Genomic DNA, 25,905 nt, shown 5'->3' with positions numbered 1-25,905 from the left:
TTCCTCAGTATGATCAGGTGCGTCCTGTGTGTTTGACAGAATGTGGTCTGATATGTTGGCATGTCGTCTCACACGGTCACGTGTGTACCACATGTAGTCTTGTCATGAAGTAGCATAGTCACATCTGGCCCTGAGAGACTAGCTGACATCAGTGGCGGCTGGCCAGTACAGGGCGCTGGGGCGCCGCCCCCTTCAAATATCACGAGATGAAAATCTACTTAAACATGTTAAATATAATGTAGTTGTATGATGCAAATAATGATGAAACAAAAGTGTTGTCAGTCTGTGGGCGCCTGTCAGCAGCATTACATACTGGTTCAAATGGTGTTTGGTTGGTTTCTGTCTGAATACATATACTTCCTGTCTGAATACATATACTTCCTGTCTGAATACATATACTTCCTGTCTGAATACATATACTTCCTGTCTCAATACATATACTTCCTGTCTCAATACATATACTTCCTGGGTGAGGGGTGCCGGCCAAACCATACCTTATGTAAGCCCTCAGACTTGTGGCGAGCAAGTGACCTGAGGCTGCTGTCTGATTGGTTTCTTCAGGTTTTCAAGGGGGCGCAGTTCTGTGCACCCCAGACACCCCCACTTTTATTGGCAGTGAATTGGTATTGTTTTAATGTTTTTTGATCTAATGTGATTGGACGATTCTCATGGCTGTCAATCATGTTCAGACCCACCACGACGCCTCATCTCGACTGTCAATCATCCACCGTCTACGAACCCTGATAAAATCTATAGGCTACATTGTCCTTCTTAATAACCCCCCCAGATTTTTTAGTACCAGCCGCCACTGGTTGACATGCATCACATGGCAGAACTTTGGCCATCAATGTATTTTGGAACCTTCAACTAAATCGTGTCTGAACACTTTGTCTGTGTGACTGGGTTATGTAATGCCTTGCTGAATGACACATTGACAGTGTCTATTCCTCAAACTCAGCAAATCCAGGGAATTGAACTTCCATCCTCCTTGCGATAAAACCTGCCCACATCGATTTGTGAAGTTGCTTTGTGGTCTCTTGCCTCTGAGTACATCCCATCAGAGTAGAAACGAACGGGAGAATCTGCAGAAAGACATTCAGGGATTATCGCATAGGCTTGAAACCACAGAAGCTCCCCTGAAGCTGGTCCACACCAGGCTGGAGATAAGAAGTAGTCAGCCTGGCGTGGACCTCTGCATGGTCCAAGTTAAAGTCCAAACACTAAACCTGGTTCACCTTTATTCGTCCTCTCTTTATATTGTCCTGCTTACTAATTTCATATCAAGAAGAAGAAAGCCGGGCGGCACGGTGGCTCAGTGGTTAGCGCGGTTGCCTCACAGCAAGAAGGTCCTGGGTTCGAGCCCCGGGGTAGTCCAACCTTGGGGGTCGTCCCAGGTCGTCCTCTGTGTGGAGTTTGCATGTTCTCCCTGTGTCTGCATGGGTTTCCTCCAGGGGCTCCGGTTTCCTCCCACAGTCCAAAGACATGTAGGTCAGGTGACTCGGCCGTACTACATTGTCCCTGCATGTGTGTGTGTGTGTGTGTGTGTGTGTGTGTGATGGCCTGGCGGCCTGTCCAGGGTGTCTCCCCGCCTGCCGCCCAGTGACTGCTGGGATAGGCTCCAGCATCCCCACGACTATGAGAGCAAGATAAGTGCTTTGGATAATGGACTGCCGCCACCAATGCAACCAAGCTACACTATGTACAAAAGTATGGGGACACCTGGCCATTACACCTACAGGAGCTTTTATGAGAGCCCATTCTAAATCCATAGGCATTAATATGGTGTTGGTCCCCCCCCTTTGCAGCTATAACAGCTTCCACTGTTCTGGGAAGGCTTTCCACAAGATTGTAGAGTGTGTCTGTGGGAATTTCTGCCCATTCATCCAAAAGAGCATTTGTGAGGTAAGGCACTGATGTTGGACGAGAAGACCTGGCTTGCAATCTCCATTCTAGTTCCTCCCAAAGGTGTTCGATGGGGTTGAGGTCAGGACACACACACACACACACACACACAAATTCATACTTAGGGACAATGTAGTACAGCCGATTCACCTGACCTACATGTCTTTGGACTGTGGGAGGAAACCGGAGCCCCCGGAGAAAGCCCATGCAGACATGGGGAGAATATGCAAACTCCACACAGAAGGACCTGTTACGGCCTGGGGTTCAAAACCAGGACCTTCTTGCTGTGAGACAACAGTGCTAACCACTGGACCACCGTGCCGCCCGATTCATATCACTACTCTACTTGCACTACACTACTGTACAGTTTCACTACTGTATGATTTTCCTTATCTGTACTACATCAGTACTTACCCTGCCGCTTTTTAATGTCAACTCTGAACTGTGTGCCTGTGTTTCTACACCCACAGCCAAGTGTCTGTGTGCTATATACAATGTAGTATTTAAACCTGCAGTCTAATCTGCAGTCTCTTAAGTGTTTACTGACCATACCAACCTGTAGTATTACTGTTTAACTTCCCCTACCCCAAACCTTCTCACTGTTGCTGTTTTCGCCATGTGAGTGCCTTAGTTACGATTTTTTGCTCTCTAAAAACCCTAACCTCATTACAACAAAATGGAGTTATATCACACACAATTCCGTGTTTTTAGAGAACAAAAAAATGTAACTAAGGCACTATAATAAATTCAGTCAAATGACAATAAAAATAACAATAAGATAAAATGTTGTAAACTAGAAAATATTAAACACTGCTCATTGCATGATGTTGTTGAATCAGGGAATTCATGTGTCCGGCACGGCAAATGATCCTAACCGACTTTCCATTGGCATTGTTTCCGTGGTGCCGGCACGTCATCTTAACACATTACATGCTGGCTCCACGTAATGCGAGGGTTAAGAGGTCGTGGTCATGTGACGTATTTCTGTGAGATCAGGTTGGACCTGTAATGGAATTGGACTTGCTGTAATGAGTACATGATATATTGTTTGTTTATACATGATGTACATACATGATATACATACATGATGTACATACATGATGTCCTTTCTTCTTTCTTCTTAAGGTTGTCCATCATGTCCAACGATGACAATCCTGCCTCTGTCACTTGTGAGTCTTCTTATGGCTGTAAAGCCCAATCTGCGATCCACACTGTTTGCCACCGAAAGAACAGGTGAGAGCACTGACTGGGGGTGTAGGTGTGGCACTGGCTTCATGTTTCTTCAGACGTCTCCTGGTCCGTCGATCACCTCGGTCCTCCTCGAGCTTTTGCACCCCTTGTTGACAGAGCTGCTGCCAGATGGAGCATTGGGCGGCAGTGTCCTCCAGCTGGCTCGGGTTCAGGCCGCACTTTCTTATGATGGTCTTCAGTTGGTCTTTGTACCATTTTCTGGCCCTCTGCCAAGTGGTGGCCAAGATGTAGCTTGCTATACAGCACTTTACGTGGTAAGTGCTCCTTCGGCATCCTGATGACGTGACCGAGCCAGCGAAGTTGGTGCTGGGTGACGGCAGCCTCCATGCTGGTGCAGTTGGTCTTGCGGAGTATTTCAGTATGGGGCACTCGGTCACGCCAGGTTATCCTCAGGATGCATTGTAGGCATCTGATGTGGAAGGCCTCAAGCATCCTGAGGTGGCGGCTGTGCAGGGTCCAAGCTTCACAGCTGTAGAGGAGAGTCGTGATGACAACTGCCAAGTAGACAGATATTTTGGTGTGGAGGTTGAGGTCTTTGTTTTGAAAGACCCTTCTCCTAAGTCTGCCAAAAGAGGATGATGGATGCTTGTTCAATCTGGTTTTGTATTTCCCTGTCGATACTGCAGTCGTCAGAGAGGAAACTGCCCAGGTATTTGAAGGATTCCACTGTTGCGAGTGGTTTGTCTGAGATGGTGAAGGTTGGTGAATGCGATGGAGGAGTAGATGCCTACTGGCGTACTACTTCAGTCTTTGCCATGTTTATAGAGAGACCCAGCCTACCATACACCCTTGCAGCAGCTGCAAGGGTAGCTTGCAGTGCCTCCGATGTGTGGGCCACAACTGCACAGTCATCTGCGTACTGTAGCTTGATGATGTGCTCAGATGTCATTTTTGTGACCGCTTGGAGCCTACGGATGTTAAATAGGTTTCCATCTAGTCTGAAGTTCACAGTTACCCCACTGTGCTTCCTGATTTCCTCGTGGAGCAGCAATGTCACACACAGGAGGAAGATGTTAAAAAGAACTGGAGCAAGGATGCACCCCTGACGTACCCTGGTGCACACCCTGAAGGGCTCGGATTCCTGGCATCCAATGGTCACATGTGCCATCATCCCCACATGAAATTGTTGAAGGATGTTGACAAACTTTCGTGGGCAGCCAAACTTCAGGAGGACGTTCGATAGGATGTACATACATGATATACATACATGATGTACATGTGTGATGTACATATGTGATGTACATACCACCAGATCCTCCTCTCTACCCTCGAGGGGCTGGGTGTCACAGGCTCTGTACTCTCAATGTTTGCATCCTATCTGACAGGTCACTCCTACCACGTGACAAGGAGGGGATCTGTGTCAGAGCCTCGCAGACTGACTACAGGCGTTCCACAGGGTTCGGTTCTGGGTCCTCTCCTTTTCTCCCTGTACACGACATCCCTGGGTTCTGTTATTCGCTCACATGACTTCTCTTACCATTGTTATACCGATGACACCCCAGCTGATCTTGTCCTTCCCTCCTTCTGACACACAAGTAGACACGAATTGCTACGTGCTTGACTGACATCTCGGAGTGGATGGCGACACACCACCTGAAGCTCAATCTGGACAACACAGAGCTGATGTTCCTCCCGGGAAAGGTTGCCCGCACCGAGACCTGGCCATCACCATTGACAACACCGTGGTGACGCCAACTCGGACTGCGAGGAATCTGGATGTGATCCTGGACGACCAACTGTCGTTTGCTGCAAACATTGCATCGGTTGCTCGCTCCAGCAGATTTCTCCTCTATAACATCAGAAGGGTTTGCCCATTCCTCACCGACGAGATGACACAAGTGCTCATCCAGGCTCTGGTCATCTCCCGGCTGGACTACGGCAACTCCCTCCTTGCTGGCGCCCCGGCGTCGGCCATCAGACCTCTGGAGCTTGTTCAGAAAGCTGCAGCTCGTCTGGTGTTCAACCGCCCTAAGTTCTCCCACACAACTCCCCTTCTCATGTCCCTACACTGGCTCCCAGTAGCTGCTCACATCCAGTTTAAGACTCTGGTGCTAGCCTACAGGGCAGTGAAAGGAACAGCTCCTTCCTATCTCCAGGCCATGGTCAAGCCCTACACCTCCGCCCGACCACTTCGCTCTGCTGCCTCGGGACGCCTGGTTTCCCCGTCACTCAGAGGCCCCTGCTGCCGATCGACCCGGTCACGGCTCTGTTCTGTCCTGGCCCCACAGTGGTGGAATGAACTCCCCACTGATGTCAGGACAGCGGAGTCGCTGCCCATCTTTCGGTACAGGTTGAAAACTCACCTCTTCAAGAACTACTACCCTGTTACTTGCTCTTAGCACTTATTGTATTCACTCATTTTTAAAAAAAAAATCTCTTTCTTGCACTTTACTTTAGCACCGGTTTTGCTCTTAGATGCTTGTTTAGATGCACTTATGACCTCTGATGACTAGTAGTTCTCCTGATTTCCTACGTTAAATGATGCACTTATTGTAAGTCGCTTTGGGTAAAAGCGTCGGCTAAATGACTGGAATGTAATGTAATGTGCATACATGATGTACATACGTGATATACATACAAGATGTTCATACGTGATGTACATACGTGATATACCTATGTGATATACATATGTGCTGTACATATGTGATATACATATGTGATGTACATACATGATATACATATATGATATAAATAGTACATGATGTACATGCATGATATACATCAGGATATACATACATGTGCAGCTGTGCAGACAGACACACAGATTGGTGAGCTTCTTCGTTCCATGTGTTACAGGGGTGCATATGACTGTGGTGGGTCAGACTCATGGAGAGACCCTGGTACCCAGCACAAGTGTGTCCTGTGCTCCACCCTCTCCCCTCCACTGTTCATTCGGTGTTTCATGACATTACATCATTATCTTTTCACCTCCCGGTTTTGCCTCAGGTGCTGTTACGGGAGTTATAAACCTCATGTATTACTCTTGCATGTGCGTTAAGCTTCTATGATGTTGAGGTCTTTTATCGGGACAAATGCACTTAACTCCCTGGAACGTCTCACACCATCAGCACACTGAGCAGACAACACCTCTAGCTGAAGCACCCAGAGGCACCACTAAACTTTGATAGCAGACGCTCTGTAGCCTCCTTCTCCCACCCATCCAAACTGTCCTCAGTGTGAACTCTAACCTTCTAGTGCTTTGCTCTCTCAATGTGGCCCTACGTAGCTCAGTAAAGCAAGGGGCATAGCAAGGGACACCGGCTTTTCCATTGCCCACTGCTGCTCACTGGACAAAGTACAATGTCTCAGTCCTCAGTACTGGCTGTCCTATGCTAAAATTGTGTACTTTTCTTGGAATACTACATTAATCCCTGTGGGGGATTTCCTGTCTGCATGTAACCCCTCCTAGCTGTGTAGCTAGCAGCAGGGGGCAGCCGCCGTGCAGCACCCGGGGACCACCTCCAGTTCGTCTTGCCATGCCTCGGTCAGGGACACAGACAGGAGGAGTATTAACCCTCACATGCATGTCTTTTTTTTAAATTTTCTCCCTTTTTTGTCCCAATTTTATCCGGCCAATCTCTCCACTCTTCCAAGTCATCCCGGTCGCTGCTCCACCCCCTCTGCCAATCCAGGGAGGGCTGCAGACTACCACATGCCTCCTCCGAAGCATGTGGAGTCGCCAGCTGATTCTTTTCACCTGACAGTGAGGAGTTTCACCAGGGGGACGTAGCACATGGGAGGATCACGCTATTCTCCCCAGTTCCCCCTCCTCCCCAAACAGGCGCCCCGATTGACCAGAGGAGGCGCTAGTGCAGCGACCAGGACACACACCCACATCCAGCTTCCCACCCGCAGACACAGCCAGTTGTGTCTGTAGGGATGACCAACCGAGCCGGACGTAACACGGGGATTTGATCCAGCGATCCCCATGTTGGTAAGCAACGGAGTAGACCGCTACGCTGCCTGGACGCCCCATGCATGTCTTTTTTGATGGTGGGAGGAAACCGGAGCACCTGGAGAAAACCCACCGCAGACACGGGGAGAACATGCAAACTCCACACAGAGGACGACCCCCAAGGTTGGACAACCCCAGGGTTCGAACTCAGGACCTTCTTGCTGTGAGGCGACAGCGCTAACCACTGCACCACCGTGCCGCCCAGCGGCATAATATACATATGATATGGCAAAGTGCTCTTGTCAAGAAGATGCAACAAATGTTGTGTTTCAGAAAAACTGCAGTCTCTGGAGAAACACTTGTGGAGAAGAAGCTGCACCTTAAACAGGAGGCCTAAGAGCTCGAGACCTGCTGTGTCCAGATCCGTCCTTGGGTTTGGCCTCCGTTTTCACGGAAACGAACTGGAGCCCCACCGAAGCCATTTACACACAAAACGCAGACAGATGGACTTTTTTTTTTTTGTGGATTTTCCCCCCTTTTTCTCCCCAATTATACCTGGCCAATTACCCCACTCTTCCAAGCTGTCCCGGTCGCTGCTCCACCTCCTCTGCCGATCCAGGGAGGGCTGCAGACTACCACATGCCTCCTCCAATACATGTGGAGTCACCAGCCGCTTCTTTTCACCTGACAGTGAGGAGTTTCACCAGGGGGAGGTAGTGCGTGGGAGGATCACGCTATTCCCCCCAGTTCCCCCTCCCCCCTGAACAGGCGCCAATTGTGTCTGTAGGGACGCCCGACCAAGGTAACACAGGGATTCGAACCGCCGTGTTGGTAGGTAATGGAATAGACCGCTGTGCCATCCGGATGCTGACGGACGGACTTTTTTTTCCACAGATGCACACAAACACACGCTGTTAACAAAACCATAAAGCATTTTTCAAACTGACTCTGCCCACGAAACTGCTGAGTCAGTGAGCTGGTTCATTTATTAGCAGGAAAAAGCAGTTCAGTTACATTGCGCAGCAGTTACAACTTGCAAGATGATACACATAGGAGCTAACTGTGGTCTTACAGAAACAGCTTTGTATTGAAAACACCATGTCTACTTGTAGCCCTGAGGATTCGTAAGGGTGGCTGCTCACACGTGAACTCGGCTGTCCACTTTTAGATTTCTTCCATTTTGTCAGCAAGCCATTCACTTGTCACATTGCTCCGATGCTGTGCAAGGTCATGTTGCTTAGAGGACAGGAAGTTGCTCGTAAATGGCTCGGTCCACTTTCTGGTTCGCCACGAGATCATCTGAGGAACTGGAGGTTTGGCTGGTGAAATTTGCACTCGGAGGAAGTTTGGCCTTTGTTAGATGTTGTCAACCAAGTAGTTGTGCAGCCGCTCTCCTCTGTTGCTGTATTGTCTGTGATTCCTATCAAAACAGACAAAAAGAAACCAAAATCCCAAATCTTGATCAAACAACAATGACAAACAATCCTCCGGCTCAACTGAACACAAAAATGCTCCTGTCAACAGACAAAGACCAGCTTGTCATGCCTCATGGGGCACGACCACGTCTTGCAGGGGGAGACACTGTGCATCATATCTGATATTTCATTCCACATCTTTCTTTTTCTCGGCTTCCTTATTGGACAGTTTCACATACAGCTTTCCCGCCCTCTGCCGTGTGGGCTTTGCCATCATCAGAGCATCACGACCACATGGCGTGGCATGAAAACATAATCTGCATGGCAGGACTCCTCACTTGGCGGTGCCAGGGTGCATTAGTTTACCTCCACAGGAGAAACACCAGCGCTCCACCGACGAGGAGCAGTAAGATGACGAGGCACACCACTGCCGCCGAGGTGCCTTTGCCCTCAGACTCGCATGGCTCTGTCAGGCAGAGAAAACACACGTTAGAGTCACATCTCAGGACAACTGCCCTGGAGGTCTGACTTGAAGGATAATTTTGTTATTTTTCAAGCTGGGTCTTATTCTTTGCAGTTTTTGCCACTGTGCATATCGGTTATGGTATCATTTCACTCACCGGCCTCATTCTAATAGTAACAGATCACATTATATAGCACTTCATCTAGACACCCAAAGCACTTCACATTGAAGGGGGATACACGGCAGCCATTCTGGACCAGAACCCTCACCACACATCAGCTTGAGGTGGAGAGGGAGGAATCATTGAGCGAATTACACGGGGGATGATGAGGTGGCCAGATGGAGAGAGCCAGGTTGGGAATGTTGCCAGGACACCGGGGGACCTCCTACTCTTTGTGATAAGCGCCATGGCATCTTTAATGACCACAGTGAGTCAGGATCTCGGTTTAACGTCTCATCTGAAGGACACCATCTCCTACAGCACAGTGTCCCCGTCACTGCACTGGGGCATTGGGATTTTTGTTGTATATGAGGACCAGAAGGAAGACTGCCCCCTACTGGCCCACTAACACCACTTCCAGCAACAGCTCATTTTCCCACGAGGTCTCCCATCCAAGTACTAGCCAAGCCCACACCTGCTTAGCTTCTGTCATTCGGCAGAGTCAAGTCAAGTCAATTTTATTTGTATAACCCAATATCACAAATTACAAATTTGCCTCAAGGGGCTTTACAGCAATGAACACACACGTTAGTAGACACTGCTGCTGGACTCAGCATTACCACAGTGTCTTATGGGGCATCAGAATATGAGTCTTAAATCTATCCTTTAAACAACCAAAAAGTATGTCAGCTAGACCATTTATATGATTTCCCATGACCTATGACTTCTCTGTTGCACTGGCCAGCTAGTGTCTATATGTAGCATAGCAGCCAGCGTCTATATGTAGCATAGCAGCTGTCGACAGGAGATAGAGGCCGGCCAGCTAGCGTCTATACGTAGCATAGCATCTGTCGACAGTAGATACAGGCTGGCCAGCTAGCGTCTATATGTAGCATAGCAGCTGTCGACAGTAGATAGAGGCTGGCCAGCTAGCGTCTATATGTAGCATAGCAACTGTCGACAGTAGATACAGGCCGGCCAGCTAGCGTCTATACGTAGCATAGCAACTGTCGACAGTAGACGCGGGCCGGCCAGCTAGCGTCTATATGTAGCATAGCAACAGTCGACAGTAGATAAAGGCCGGCCATTCCTGCAAGCTGAACTAGAAAGTAACTCTGCCACGTGACTTCACGTTCATTTTCACTTCCGGAGGTGTGGTTTCAGGGATGGTCACATGACACTTTTGTGTTCCACTGACCGGAATTCAAACGCCTGCGGTGAGCAGGGAGAGGGCGCTACATCCATCTGTGGCGAATTCTCATGTCTTCACTGTGTACCGAAGCTCAACCTCGGTGAACTTTGACCTGCGAATTCATATGATGTAAACACACTTAACCAATACTGATACTCCACTTCACTGTGATCCCTACAGCCAAAATCACACATGGAGAAATCTCTCATTTTGGCCATCTATATACTTGTTATAACTGTTTCTTATTTGTTATAACGGTTTCTTATTTGTTATAATTGTAAATTATTTGTTATAACTATTTCTTATTTGTTTCTTATTTGTTATAACTTTCTTATTTGTTATAAGTGTTTCTTATTTGTCGTTTCTTATTTGTTATAAGCATTTCTTATTTGTTATAACTATTTCTTATTTGTTTATTTGTTATAACTTTCTTATTTGTTATAAGTGTTTCTTATTTGTTGTAAGCATTTCTTATTTGTTATAACTGTTTCTTATTTGTTATAAGTGTTTCTTATTTGTTATAACTGTTTCTTATTTGTTATAAGTGTTTCTTATTTGTTGTTTCTTATTTGTTCTAAGCATTTCTTATTTGTTATAACTGTTTCTTATTTGTTATAAGTGTTGCTTATTTGTTATAACTGTTTCTTATTTGTTATAAGTGTTTCTTATTTGTTATAACTGTTTCTTATTTGTTATAAGCATTTCTCATTTGTTATAAGTGTTTCTTATTTGTTAAAAGTGTTTCTTATTTGTTATAACTGTTTCTTATTTGTTATAAGTGTTTCTTATTTGTTATGAGTGTTTCTTATTTGTTATAAGTGTTTCTTATTTGTTATAAGTGTTTCTTATTTGTTATAACTGTTTCTTATTTGTTATAACTGTTTCTTATTTGTTATAAGTGTTTCTTATTTGTTATAACTGTTTCTTATTTGTTATAAGCATTTCTCATTTGTTATAAGTGTTTCTTATTTGTTATAAGTGTTTCTTATTTGTTATAAGTGTTTCTTATTTGTTATGAGTGTTTCTTATTTGTTATAAGTGTTTCTTATTTGTTATAAGCATTTCTTATTTGTTATAAGTGTTTCTTATTTGTTATAAGTGTTTCTTATTTGTTATAAGTGTTTCTTATTTGTTATAAGCATTTCTTATTTGTTATAACTGTTTCTTATTTGTTATAAGCATTTCTTATTTGTTATAAGTGTTTCTCATTTGTTATAACTGTTTCTTATTTGTTATAAGCATTTCTTATTTGTTATAAGTGTTTCTTATTTGTTATAAGCATTTCTTATTTGTTATAAGTGTTTCTTATTTGTTATAAGTGTTTCTTATTTGTTGTTTCTTATTTGTTATAAGCATTTCTTATTTGTTATAACTGTTTCTTATTTGTTATAAGCATTTCTTATTTGTTATAACTATTTCTTATTTGTTATAACTGTTTCTTATTTGTTATAAGCATTTCTTATTTGTTATAACTGTTTCTTATTTGTTATAACTATTTCTTAATTGTTATAAGTGGTTGTTATTTGTTATAAGTGTTTCTTGTGCGATGACAAAAAGCAGAGTTCGAGAGAGGCTGCAGGGTTTGCTCTGTCGTGTGCAGTGGTGCATATTCCTTGTTTTATCAGCATGGTAGTGTTTGTTGCTGTGGCTGGTCGGTGTGGTGTCCTGCCTACGGGTTTCAGCTGTGGTGTAAGGCTAAAGGTTATGGCTAACACCAACGCACACGGTGCCGGCTCACTGTGCTGTTTACACAGTGCAGATGGAAGCTGGACCTGCAGCGAGTCATCATATCCCGCTACGCCCACATTCGGTGTGGGAAACGCTTATTTTGGTTGCACCCTTTAGATAACTGGGTTGAATTAGACCCGTTGAACATATGTGACAGTCATGTTCAGTTAACTGCCCATAAGACGCTGTTTTAAATTTGTGTCTAGCTGTGGCTTCACTGAACACCGCCAGAAGCATTCTGCCCCCTGTCCTCTGTCAGCTTCCCTGCCATCTCAATAATCCATCCACCCATCCACCCATTACCCAAACCGCTTGTCCTGCCCTCAGGCTCGCGGGGGGGGGGGTGCTGGAGCCTATCCCAGCAGTCACTGGGCGGCAGGCCGGGGAGACACCCTGGACAGGCCGCCAGGCCATCACACAGGCCCCCCCCCACACACACACACACACACACACACACACGTGTATTTCAGCGATGGGTGCAACCAGTTTTTCAGGTGAAACGAGTCCATCGGTGAACCACACCCAATTGGAAATCGTACCTGCGGTGTATGTGGCAGATGTGTGGCCCAGTTTGTTTTGGACAACACAGGTGAAGTGTCCACAGAGGGGTTTTGTGGAGACATACAAGGACTTCCCATCTTTGGAAACCCTTCCCACAGCGGCAGTGATCGCTGCCCTCTCGTGGAGCCAGGTGAAACCAGGGTCCGTCCCCCAGGCCTCGCCACAGACCAGCGTGGAGTGGGAGACGTTGACGCTCACGGAGACGTGGTGCACGGCCTCTGGGGGAAAGAAGACAGACAAACGGAGACAGGAGTGACTGACGGTGACGTGGAGAAAAGGAGAAGGAGAAGCAGCAAGGTGGGGAGGACGCGACCCGTTAATCAGTGCAACAGCGATGATTGCTGGGAGTGAAGCACCGGAGGGAGCGAGAGACATCTCATCAGAAACGTTCTTTTCAAACATCTCTAAAACGAATACACATGTTCTGGGGTTTAAGTAGGGCAAAAATGTTTGGTGTACTTGGTGAAAACCTTGAAAAGTTTGAACTCAACATATAATCCATCCTTTATCTGAACCGCTTGTCCTGCGCTCAGGGTGGCGGGGGGGGGGGGGTGCTGGAGCCTATCCCAGCAGTCAGCGGGCAGCAGGTGGGGAGACACCCTGGACAGGCCGCCAGGCCATCACACACACACACACACACATTCACACCTAGGGGCAATGTAGTACGGCCGAGTCACCTGACCTACATGTCTTTGGACTGTGGGAGGAAACCAGAGCCCCCAGAGGAAACCCGCACAGACACGGGGAGAACATGCAAACTCCACACAGAGGACGACCCGGGACGACCCCCAAGGTTGGACTACCCCGGGGCTCGAACCCAGAACCTTGTTGCTGTGAGGCCACCGTGCTAACCACTGCGCCACTGTGCTGCCCTAAATATATAGATAATGTCATAAATATAGGCAATGTCATACTATAATCTCAGAAACACATGGACACTGTAATCTCTGCTGTCCATTTCTATTTCCTTTATGTTCAAATCTACGCTTGGGAAATCTGTGCACATGTACGTCATGCCAATAAAGGTCAATGAATTGAACTGAACTGAGTTACCAGTGAATTGTACTTTACAGAAGTGAGGCATCAGGTCCAGTCTCCTCGCCAAATTATAATAAATGGGGCAAAAGTCGAGTCAAAAACTTCCAGTTGGAATTTAAATCTGTATTAGGTTTCCATAGAAATGTTTCAAATGAAGCATGAAGAGCTGAGCTTTGACTTTTTCCCTTTGTACACTACAGAGCTATAAAGTACTGACAACATCTTAATCAAGCAGAACAGGAGTCAATTAAATACAAAGCCCTAATTAGTAACACTGAGAACCTTGATATAGATCCGGTTGGAGATCTCTGTGTGTGTTCTGCAGCTCACAGCACAATGGACCTGTAGAAACATATGGGCCTAACTCAAATCTACTACTACTACTACTACTACTACTACTTTCGGCTGCTCCCGATAGGGGGCACCAAAGCGGATCATCCGTCTCCATCTCTTCCTGTCCTCTGCATCTTCCTCTGTCACACCAGCCACCTGCATGTCCTCCCTCACCACATCCATAAACCTCCTCTTTGGCCTTCCTCTTCTCCTCTTCCCTGGCATTTCCATGTTCAGCGTCCTTCTCCCAGTATACCCAGCATGTCTCCTAACTCAAATATTAACTTTAAAGATGTAAGTCTTACGCTACGTCTAAACGACAACGGTCTTGTTAAAAGCGGAAAAGCTTTTCCTTTGCGTTTTAAAAAAGTTCCTCGGTCAGACGACATCGTTTTGAATACGATCCGCAAAAAACGACTGAAAACGCTGTAGTGTGCATGCCAGGCCAGTAGGTGGCGGTGAAACTTTGTAGTAGAGAGCTCTTCCGGTGGAACCCCCAGTAACACCATGCGCCTGCGCACAAACGCTTTCTTGTCAGTGCGGCGAAGTGAACGAACAGGCGGTGGCGGGTGTAGGCTGGGCACCGCACCATGTAGTGTGGACGGGCGGTGGCGTGGCGTGACGCTGTTGCTCCGGGTGACCCTGGACTGTAGAGCCCCGCAGCAGTGGTGCAGCAAGGCCACGCTTCGCCCGAGGAGCGGCGATAAACTCAGCAGAGATGACGCGCCGCCGGCGTCCATGTTGTCCCCTTACTTCTTCTCTTCTCTTTTTGGGCCTCTTACTCGCGCACTGGACCGAACGTGTAATGCGCGTGGCAGTGACGTCGCCGTTTTACCGGGACCGGTTTTGCTAGTTCACTGGCGACGCTGGAGTTGCGTCTTGAAAAGGTTCCCTCTGGAACCCGGTTCCCCTCTGGAACCCGGTTTCAAAAGTCTGCGTTTTCAGGCCCCAAAAGGCCGCTGTCGTGTGAACGAACGGCCACGACGCAGCAGCTCGGTACCGGGTGTGTTGAAGACCCGCACAGAAAGATGCGGCTGCCTCCAACAGAAAGCTGCGGCGCCCCCTACCGCGCCACCGACGTGCCTGTCAGTGGTTTTAATCTAGAACATTGGTCACAACTCTCTCTTCATCCTGACAGCTTTCAGGTAAGCGGATGCTCGGGGGGAGACGTCCAGGCTCCATGGCTCCATGGCTGCTATGGCTGCTGTGGCTCCATGGCTGCTATGGCTGCTATGGCTGCTGTGGCTCCATGGCTGCTATGGCTGCTGTGGCTCCATGGCTGCTATGGCTGCTATGGCTGCTGTGGCTGCTGTGGCTGCTGTGGCTCCATGGCTGCTGTGGCTCCATGGCTGCTATGGCTGCTATGGCTGCTATGGCTGCTATGGCTGCTGTGGCTCCATGGCTGCTGTGGCTGCTGTGGCTGCTATGGCTGCGTGGCTGCTATGGCTGCTATGGCTGCTATGGCTGCTATGGCTCCATGGCTGCTATGGCTGCTATGGCTGCTGTGGCTCCATGGCTGCTATGGCTGCTGTGGCTGCTGTGGCTGCTATGGCTGCGTGGCTGCTATGGCTGCTATGGCTGCTGTGGCTCCATGGCTGCTATGGCTGCTATGGCTCCATGGCTGCTATGGCTGCTGTGGCTGCTGTGGCTGCTATGGCTGCGTGGCTGCTATGGCTGCTATGGCTGCTGTGGCTCCATGGCTGCTATGGCTGCTATGGCTGCTATGGCTCCATGGCTGCTATGGCTGCTGTGGCTCCATGGCTGCTATGGCTGCTATGGCTGCTGTGGCTGCTGTGGCTGCTGTGGCTGCTATGGCTGCGTGGCTGCTATGGCTGCTATGGCTGCTGTGGCTCCATGGCTGCTATGGCTGCTATGGCTGCTATGGCTGCTGTGGCTCCATGGCTGCTATGGCTGCTGTGGCTCCATGGCTGCGTGGCTGCCCCTGGCAGGCGCTGCAAACCGACACACACGCGTTTCTGCGGCCGCTCCTTATCAGCCAATCAGGAGAGCGCTCTGCAAGCCGGCATGTCCGTTGGTCCCTACTTTTTCAATTCAATTCGTTTCAATTCAGTAAAGCTTTAATGGCATGACTGCATTTATTACAGTGTTGTCAACGCAGCTGACAGCAAAACAGGTCCACAGAGCACCAAAATAAATAAAATAAAACAAATGGAAAAAGGAAGCAGTGGAACTGGCAGAAACACAGAGCAGCACTTGCACAGCAACTGACAGTAGTTGGAACAGTAATTGGCAGTGTTTCGGTCACTCACTGACCCTTAGGCTATGGCGTTCTGACACATGTTGTGCCACAAGGTGTGACCTTTGACCCGCTCCTAAAATAAGTGGCCTTTGTTCTTTCTCATCCAGGAGTATAACATTTGGAATCTGTTTTTCAAATTTCTCCTGGTAGTTTTCTCCTATGTTCTGGAATTTCTCACAATTTAGGAGCATATTAGGAGCAAACTGACTGATGGCAAGTAAATTGCTGTCAGTCAGTTTCCACGTTAATGAGGGGGTGGATTGTTTATTGTTTATATTTTCAAAACATAGCTAGCTATTGCTAACGTATGCCCAGGGTCGCTTACCCTCAATTTAACCATCAAGTTTTACTGGAAAAATATCAAAATATCCCAAATTCCAAAGAAAGGAGAATATTAACTGGAGTTAGACTCAGTGATTGCAAACTTTGGATTGAAAGAGGGAGAGGCCCCAAACATCACGAGTACCCAAAGAATGAAGATTACATCAACAGTGGGGACTGCACAAGATTACAACAGAATCACGTTTTCTTTTGGAATAGAGCAACATTTTTTACAATATCTCTTAATATTGTTACAATCTTGCCTATTTTACCTTGTAGTGTATTGTAATGAAGTGTAACACTTTCTTATTTTGTATTTTATAAAATACTTAGGTAATATTGGTGTTTTCTTTCCATGCTAATAAAGCGTCTTGAATTGGAAATGGTATTGAATTAAGAGAGAGAGAGAGAGAGATAGTGAAAGAGGGAGAGAGAGCGGGAGATAGAAAGAGAGAGAATTGTGAGCGTTTTCCTGAGACAGAATAAGATGAATAGTGCTAAAAGTGTCTAAGGTGGGCAAAGACGAAGAATCATGAAGACGGTTTAAGACTGTCATGAGATACCAGCTGAGCCTTGGGGGACAGTAATGAGGCTGCTGAATGGTACATTATGTTAGAGGTGAGATATGATGGAGAACCGCGGAAACCGCGATAGCATACAGGGAGCGATGGGACTGACAAATGGATACGGATTGTGTATAGACGGATGAGAGGCAGCGTAATGACGCCTTTAAAGACAAATAGGACTTCAGTCGAGACAGACTGGTGATCTCTACAAAGAAAAGAAAGAATATCAAAATAAGAACAAAACCCCGACTCAAAGTAAGAGTTTAAAGAAAAGCTCAGAGATTTCATTCTTTAAACGAAATACCCATCATTTCAAAAACAATATCGCTGGAGTGAAAGGAAAGCATCCTACGGTTTATCATTCAAGTCAGGAGTTGTCCTGAGGCCTTGTTTTCCACGAGTCTTCTTCTGACTTCAGTGTCAACTAAGTTCAAGGCAAGAAACTTTTTTCCCTAGCAGATGAGGCATTTTCAGATCGACAGATGGATGGATGGATGGATAGATGGATAGATGGATGGATGGATAAATAGATGGATGGATGGATGGATAGATAGATGGATGGATGGATAGATGGATGGATGGATGGATGGATGGATACATGGATGGATGGATAGATAGATGGATGGATAGATAGATAGATGGATAGATAGATAGATGACAATGGACAGACAGATTACAGTTGTGCGGGGAAAAAAGCCATCAATTAACATTAACAAAACTGTTTTCACATGATAAGTAAACACTACTACTACCATGAATAAAGCTTCTCCTTCGGCCCTGCTGCATACCGTACAGTATTCCCTGCATACCATACCATATTCCCTGCATACCACACAGTATTCCCTGCATACCGTACCATATTCCCTGCATACCATACAGTATTCCCTGCATACCATACCATATTCCCTGCATACCATACTGTATTCCCTGCATACCATACCATATTCCCTGCATACCATACTGTATTCCCTGCATACCATACCATATTCCCTGCATACCACACAGTATTCCCTGCATACCGTACTATACTGCATATCGTACTATATTCCCTGCATACCGTACAGTATTCCCTGCATACCGTACAGTATTCCCTGCATACCGTATTCCCTGCATACCGTACCGTATTCCCTGCATACCGTACTGTACTGCATATCGTACCATATTCCCTGCATACCGTACCGTATTCCCTGCATACCGTACCGTATTCCCTGCATACCGTATTCCCTGCAAACCGTACCGCATTCCCTGCATACCGTACCGTATTCCCTGCAAACTGTACCGCATTCCCTGCATACCGTACCGTATTCCCTGCATACCGTACCATATTCCCTGCATACCGTACAGTATTCCCTGCATACCGTATTCCCTGCAAACCGTACCATATTCCCTGCATACCGTACAGTATTCCCTGCATACCATATTCCCTGCATACCGTACCGTATTCCCTGCATACCGTACTGTACTGCATATCGTACCATATTCCCTGCATACCGTACCGTATTCCCTGCATATCGTACCGTATTCCCTGCAAACCGTACCGCATTCCCTGCATACCGTACCGTATTCCCTCTATACCGTACCGTATTCCCTGCATACCGTACCGCATTCCCTGCAAACCGTACCGCATTCCCTGCATACCGTACCGTATTCCCTGCATACCGTACCGTATTCCCTGCATACCGTACCGTATTCCCTGCAAACTGTACCGCATTCCCTGCATACCGTACCGTATTCCCTGCATACCGTACCATATTCCCTGCATACCGTACAGTATTCCCTGCATACCGTATTCCCTGCAAACCGTACCATATTCCCTGCATACCGTACAGTATTCCCTGCATACCATATTCCCTGCATACCGTACCGTATTCCCTGCATACCGTACTGTACTGCATATCGTACCATATTCCCTGCATACCGTACCGTATTCCCTGCATACCATACTGTACTGCATATCGTACCATATTCCCTGCATACCGTACCGTATTCCCTGCATATCGTACCGTATTCCCTGCATACCGTACCGTATTCCCTGCATATCGTACCATATTCCCTGCATACTGTACAGTATTCCCTGCATACCGTACAGTATTCCCTGCATACTGTACAATATTCCCTGCATACCGTACTGTGTTCCCTCCATGCCGTACCGTATTCTCTGACGATGCACTGTGCAGAGGTCTTGGCCCCCATCTGGTCCGTGACGGTCACCACATACACACCACTGTCAGCGCTGCTGTATTCCGGCAGACTCAGTGTCGACCCCTGGTGTTCGAGGCTGACGTGCCCATTTGGGGTTTTACCAACACACTTGAGGCTCTTGCCAGAGCAGGTGGCCAGTGTTTCTTTTCCTGAAGGGTTTCCAGTCTCGGGCCCCCGTTCCCAGGTTATCATGGAGACCTCCTCCAGGGGGCCATGCTCGATGTGGGCTTGGAGAGCCAATGTAGAGTGAGGGATCACATGAACCGGCTCCTCGTTCAGGATACGCACCGATAGACACTCGTACCCACATGGCACTGAGAACAGACATAGGAGTGTTTGTTATTGTACGGTGTTAGTAGTACTGTGTTAGTAATACTACACTAACCCTGTACATCGTCTGTTCACTCATTTGTGTCTGTGTGCTGCTGGCTAGGTTGAACCAAAATGCTTCACATATATCATTTTTGACTTTTTGACCTTTGTAAAAGCATGATTTAGGAAAGAAGCCAGGAGACATGACTGATATGGCTACTAAATCCACATGCCTCCATTAAGTCTCAACTGTCTCATGGAGATTATCTCTCCTTGTGTCTGAGTGTGTATGAATATGCATGGCTATTTCCTGTCAAGGCAATGTCAACCCATGATTTATAGCCCATGACAGCCACGTCTAATGTGATATCCATCAAACCATGCAAGTATTTTAAAATCTGCTGTCAAAACTGCAGTGGACCAGGTACGCCTCTCTGTGTTGACCAAAGGATGTATCAATCATGCATTGCCCTGTGCATTGTAGCCTGGTTAATAAATAACGATGAGCGTTGGAATGATGCAGCCCGGCTGTTGATATGTGGAGTTTATATGTCTTTTATCTCCGAGTTAGATCTGTTTCTTTGCATGCAGACAGGCCCTGCAAGCACACGCTGTTTTCTGTTTGCCTAGATTACTAAATACAGCAAAGGTCTCAGAGACAGACTGCTCTCTGGATTATTTTTGGGACCATGAAGTGACCTCAAACTGCAGAGACGAGCTCCTGCTGATAGATACATATGCAGCTCAGTTTAATATGCATATCTGGCTACAGATATAAGTCGATAGCCTGGAAAAAAAGCCTACTTTGGCAGTTTTGTTCTCTTTCCTGTAGCAGCTTTTAAGAAAGTACCCCGCTGGTAGTTATTGTTCATAAGGGTGCACTCATAACATGTCTGTATAGTACCTGAGTTTGCACAAAAGGCTTACCCAAGAGAAGCAGTATAGCAACTCTCCAACGCAGGAAATGTTTTAGATCCATGTCACCTGCTGATGACAGAGAGAGGGAGAGAGAGAGAGAGATTGTTTATGACCTCCATGAAAACCGTTTCCTCTGCTCTCGGTGAGTCTCTTCTCCTTTGTTCAGCTGCAGTAAGCTACTACAGCATGGCCAATCACTCTCCTTTAGCAAGAAGGGGAACTAAAGCAACAGTAGAATAACAATTTAATCATATTCCTGTCTATGTCACCAAAAAGGCAGCTGTACTGATTAAGATTAGTTTTATTTAGGGATACCAGGGACAGTCTATTTACTGACGCAAGAACCATTCCTTGGACCTCAACCGAACAGATTCAGAACCAAATATAGAATGAAACACCAAGCAACACAGCCACACTAAAACATCGAAGGCACAGCCGTGCGTGTTTAGGAACAGATCACACATTGTCAGCATGAGAATATCTACATCTTAGAAGACAAGAAACCCGTTTAAAAGTCAAAGAAGGCCAAGCCTGTTTATCCGCATCTACATGCTAAATACAGCAATGTGCACAAAGTTCAAACCCGGCAGCTTGGAGCGGAATTTACCTACCTTCCCAAAGTTTAGACACACAACAGAAACAAATTAAGAGCGGCTCTTGGACCCTGCAGAACGGCAGCTTGCTCTATGCATAAAAAAAAAGAAGAAGAAGAAAAACGTTCTCCAAGGCTACAGTGCCGCTCAAGTAATCTGCCAGCAGTTTTATGGCCCGGAATAAAATATCACGTTGGTCTTTGAAGCACTTGCCATTTTGCCATCAAGCACATACTCAGAAAAGAATCTAAAGGAAAATGGCAGCTCCCAAAACATACTGCAGAAGGGCTGTAGCCTGCAGTTGTTTGCTGTGGTGCTCAATTACCAGGGAAGAAATCCTGATTGGAGCACAGAGCTGAATATCCCGGGACCTTCTGCTCATCCGGTCTCCTTCTCTGTGGCACAGGGCTCAGTGGAAGACGGCATTTAGGCGTCACCTTGTTTTCAGGCAGTGCAATTTCCTCTCCCGCCTTTCCTGTACAGTAAGTGGCAGCGCTGCACGTTTGAAATAAGTGAACTTTCCATTGTAATATCAGCGCTTGGTATAATCAACCCACACCCCCGCCCCCTTCGTCGTGCCCTGTGCCCCGCATGCTCCTGCAACAATGCAGCCCGTGCAGATTGTCTGAAGGCAGAGTTTCACAGCAGCCCTGCTCCCTGCAAGTAAACAGAGCTGCAGATGAACCAAGCCAAATTCTTCCAGAGGGGAAGCCATCGACAATGCTGGAATTTTGTCCTGTTATATATGTTTTGTCCTGTACGGTCCAGCCGAGACCCTGTTTGTCTGCCTCATTGTCCCGTTATTTCATTTACGCTTTGAGAAGGGAAGGTGAGAAAGAAAAAGAAAAGGGAAGGAAAAGGAGAAAGGAGAAAAGAAAAAAGAAATCAAATTGAATGGGGATCTGGCATATCAGATGGATAGAGCTATGGGCATTTTCCTATACTCTCACAACTGGTGTCGTATTCAATAGTTGTTTAACATTTGTCAGTAACATTCAACTGGTGACAGGCCGTACAGACAGTCAGTCGATCACAGGTCGGTGTAGAATCGGATCGGTGAACGTGAGGTCCGCTGAGGCCCGCTCCGACTTCTTTGTATTGAAAACACAGCAGGTAACACAAAGATATCTGTCAGAAATATTATCAGCCTTTTTTCCTGATCTAATCCCCCTTTTTCCATCCTCCCCAAAGGATACCATCAAATATTGGTTTACTGAGCAAGTCACGTCACGTCAGTTTTATTTGTATAGCCCGACATCACAAATGACAAATTTACCTCAGGGGGCTTTACAGCAACACAACATCCTGTCCTTAGACCCTCGCATCGGATAAGGAACAACTCCCTAAAAACCCTTTAACAGGAAGAAACCTCAGGGGGCGCAACAGAGGAGGACCTCTCTCCCAAGACGCACAACGTGCAATGATGCTGTGTTTACACAATTTACACAATACACCACTGAAAGAGGATAAACAGACTGTGTCCATGAGGCACACTGAAGACTTATGCAGCCCGTGTAAGTATAGACTCACACAGTTTCACACAGCGAGCTCTAAAAACCTGCCTCTTTCTATTACAGTACACCTCCCACCTCCAGACCGTCAGGGAAAATGTGTTGTGGTGTCCAGTAACGACAAACTCGTGTGTTTTTAAATTGGTGCAGTTACTTATTAATCCCAGCCTTGCCCAGAGGCTAGAGAGGCGGGCGGTGCTCTCTCTCTCTCGCTCTCTCTCTCTCGCTCTCTCTCTCTCGCTCTCTCTCTCTCGCTCTCCCTCTCTCTCTCTCCCTCTCTCTCTCTCTCTCTCTCTCTCTCTCTCTCTCTCTCCCTCTCTCTCTCTCTCTCTCTCTCGCTCTCTCTCTCTCTCTCTCTCTCTCTCTCTCTCCCCTCTCTCGCTCTCTCTCTCTCTCTCCCTCTCTCTCTCTCTCTCTCTCTCTCTCTCTCTCTCTCTCTCTCTCTCTGTCGCTCTCCCTCCCTCTCTCTCTCTCTCTCTCTCTCTCTCTCTCTCTGTCTCTCTCTCTCTCGCTCTCTCTCGCTCTCTCTCTCTCTCTCTCTCTCTCTCTCTCTCTCTCTCTCTCTCTCTCTCTCTCTCTCTCTCGCTCTCTCGTGTTCTTGTAATGTTTTTCCCCTCCCTCTTATTGTTCACAGTAGTGAGGTTGTGTTGTGCAGCACCACTTGTATTGGATGTGAACTGCACAGTACAGTACAGGACAGTACAGTGGGATGGGAATGCAGTGTGAAATGTACAGTAGCTGGATTAACTGTAGGGTAGGTGAGAAGGGGTAGGAAGAAATAGGTGTAGTACACTTCCTCCTGCTGCTTTTCTAACACGTAACAAGTAATGTGGTGCATACGCAGATGTGTTCACTGAGTCTGATGTGTGGGTTTATTGATCACATTATTGGCAATGGCTTATCTGTATGTTATATCCTGCTTATTACATGTTCCAAATCATCATTCATTCATTCATTCATTCATTCATTTACAGGAGTTTTCCTGCATAGAGGCCGCCTCCAGCTCTCACCGAGGCTCTTCATGAAAACACTCTTTTCTGATGAGCGTTGCATTCGGTGACGTCATTTTAACTGCAGTTGCGGCATTACGCCGTCGCCGATGTGGTGGCGCTGTGTGGTAATCAGCACGGTGCAGCTGGAAAGGTTGGCGCTGGAACGCCTCGTCCGGAGGGAGGTGGGCGGGAACTCCGCTGCACGTCATCAAGCGCTCACAGCGGAGTCGACCAACCGCGTGATTGGGGAGGGGCTAGTTCAGTTGGGGAACAGCGGGAAACAGGAGACTGACGTTAGACGCAGCTCGGCTTTACTAACCAACTCCGTCGACGTGGACCGTAAAACACACGGCTAGGTAGCTACAACGCTACAGCGCCAGCTAGCGGCATAACCCGTGGTTCCGCCGAGCGTTTGATGACGTGACGCGGAGCCCCTCCCACCTCCCTCCGGACGAGGCGTTCTAGCGCCAGCCAGCCCTGCCAACCCTGCCCGAGAGGAGGAAGAGCTGCCGCCATGTTCCGGAAGTTTCCGGTGGCGGACCGTGTGAATTAAAGCTTTCGTGCTGTAGTCACGTTCAGCTACGCTGCAAGAGGACGACCCGTGTGGACTTGAGCTGAAAACATCAGCTGGTGTTATATTTGATTTAATTTCAAACAACTTTGCTGTTAAGTGTGTAAATTAACGCATTAACGTTTATGTTGTATGTACTTTCAAACAGGGCACCTTTTTTAATTTAAAAAATGAAATAATGCTTAACGTGATAATTGTCATTTTCTTCAGTGATAAAATGCTCAGAACTCCTAAAATACGTTGCTTGCAAAAGAAAAGGTGTTTGAAGGCCCGGTGCACGTGCAGGTGTGTGATACCACCCCCGCCCTCATTCGGGTCAGGAAAGCCCTGACTTACACGTGGCGTCAAAGGGCAGACGGGCACATGGATGGGTCGTCTTCTGGCTCTTCGATTGAAATCCAGTCATACATCCATTCGGCTGTGTAATTGTACCGTGAGTTGGACAGATTCGGGTTTGATAGACCAGAAGGGGATAACGGTTCTGCTGCTCCACCGGCAAATGTGCCGCGGCCCCTTTAAGAGAGCAGGCGTGTCCCTGACAGGTGAGAGCAGGCGTGTCCCTGACAGGTGAGAGCAGGAAGTGTCCCTGACAGGTGAGAGCAGGCGTGTCCCTGACAGGTGAGAGCAGGAAGTGTCCCTGACAGGGGAGAGTAGGCGTGTCCCTGACAGGTGAGAGCAGGCGTGTCCCTGACAGGTGAGAGCAGGAAGTGTCCCTGACAGGGGAGAGTAGGCGTGTCCCTGACAGGTGAGAGAGCAGGCGTGTCCCTGACAGGGGAGAGTAGGCGTGTCCCTGACAGGTGAGAGAGCAGGCGTGTCCCTGACAGGGGAGAGCAGGCGTGTCCCTGACAGGGGAGAGTAGGCGTGTCCCTGACAGGGGAGAGCAGGAAGTGTTCCTGACAGGTGAGCGAGCAGGCGTGTCCCTGACAGGGGAGAGTAGGCGTGTCCCTGACAGGTGAGAGCAGGAAGTGTTCCTGACAGGTGAGCGAGCAGGCGTGTCCCTGACAGGGGAGAGTAGGCGTGTCCCTGACAGGGGAGAGTAGGCGTGTCCCTGACAGGTGAGAGCAGGAAGTGTTCCTGACAGGTGAGCGAGCAGGCGTGTCCCTGACAGGTGAGAGTAGGCGTGTCCCTGACAGGTGGAGAGTAGGCGTGTCCCTGACAGGGGAGAGTAGGCGTGTCCCTGACAGGTGAGAGCAGGAAGTGTTCCTGACAGGTGAGCGAGCAGGCGTGTCCCTGACAGGTGAGAGTAGGCGTGTCCCTGACAGGTGGAGAGAGCAGGAAGTGTCCCTGACAGGTGAGAGTAGGCGTGTCCCTGACAGGTGGAGAGAGCAGGAAGTGGGACGGGAGTGTCGCTCGGACTCAGACGGCTGAACTCCTTCAAGTGCTGCATGATGAGCGTGAGCAGCGAGGACGGAAACCCTGGTGAGTGCCTCTGTGGGTGGGTGGGAGGGAGGGAAGGCGGGCGGGAGGGCGGCTGGGTTAAGCTGTGTGGACTAGTTGCAGGTTCGATGGCGGAGCAGCGTGCTGTGTGCGCGGCACGGGTCGCCTGCACGCGTTAACCACCTGTCTGTCCTGCTCCGTGTCGTCCCACACCGCCTCAGCGCTGCTTTTGTCTCCTCGTAGTTTGTCCTGACCGAGAAGATGAGCCGACTTTTCACCCCCAGCACTCTGTTTTTGGCAGGTAACAACAATTACTTCACTTACAGAGGGTTCAGATAACTCCC

General features: G+C 47.8%; 1 protein-coding gene across 1 annotated transcript; it reads right to left on the bottom strand.

Moving 5' to 3' along the window:
* Positions 1-7,981: 7,981 nt before the first annotated feature.
* Positions 7,982-21,623, bottom strand: si:dkeyp-97a10.2 (uncharacterized). Its single transcript, XM_056286623.1, has 6 exons — positions 21,436-21,623; positions 20,527-20,583; positions 19,236-19,601; positions 12,546-12,785; positions 8,830-8,929; positions 7,982-8,468 (listed from the first exon to the last, which is right to left on the bottom strand). The coding sequence occupies exons 2-6, from the start codon at positions 20,576-20,578 to the stop codon at positions 8,405-8,407; spliced, it is 822 nt and encodes a 273-aa protein (XP_056142598.1). The 5' UTR covers positions 20,579-20,583; positions 21,436-21,623; the 3' UTR covers positions 7,982-8,404.
* Between the last annotated feature and the right edge of the window lie 4,282 nt (positions 21,624-25,905).

The sequence above is a fragment of the Lampris incognitus genome, chromosome 9, assembly GCF_029633865.1.
Source record: "Lampris incognitus isolate fLamInc1 chromosome 9, fLamInc1.hap2, whole genome shotgun sequence".
NCBI lineage: Eukaryota > Metazoa > Chordata > Actinopteri > Lampriformes > Lampridae > Lampris > Lampris incognitus.
The sequence above is the reverse complement of the archived record's forward strand: the minus strand, read 5'-3'. Positions and strand labels throughout refer to the sequence as shown.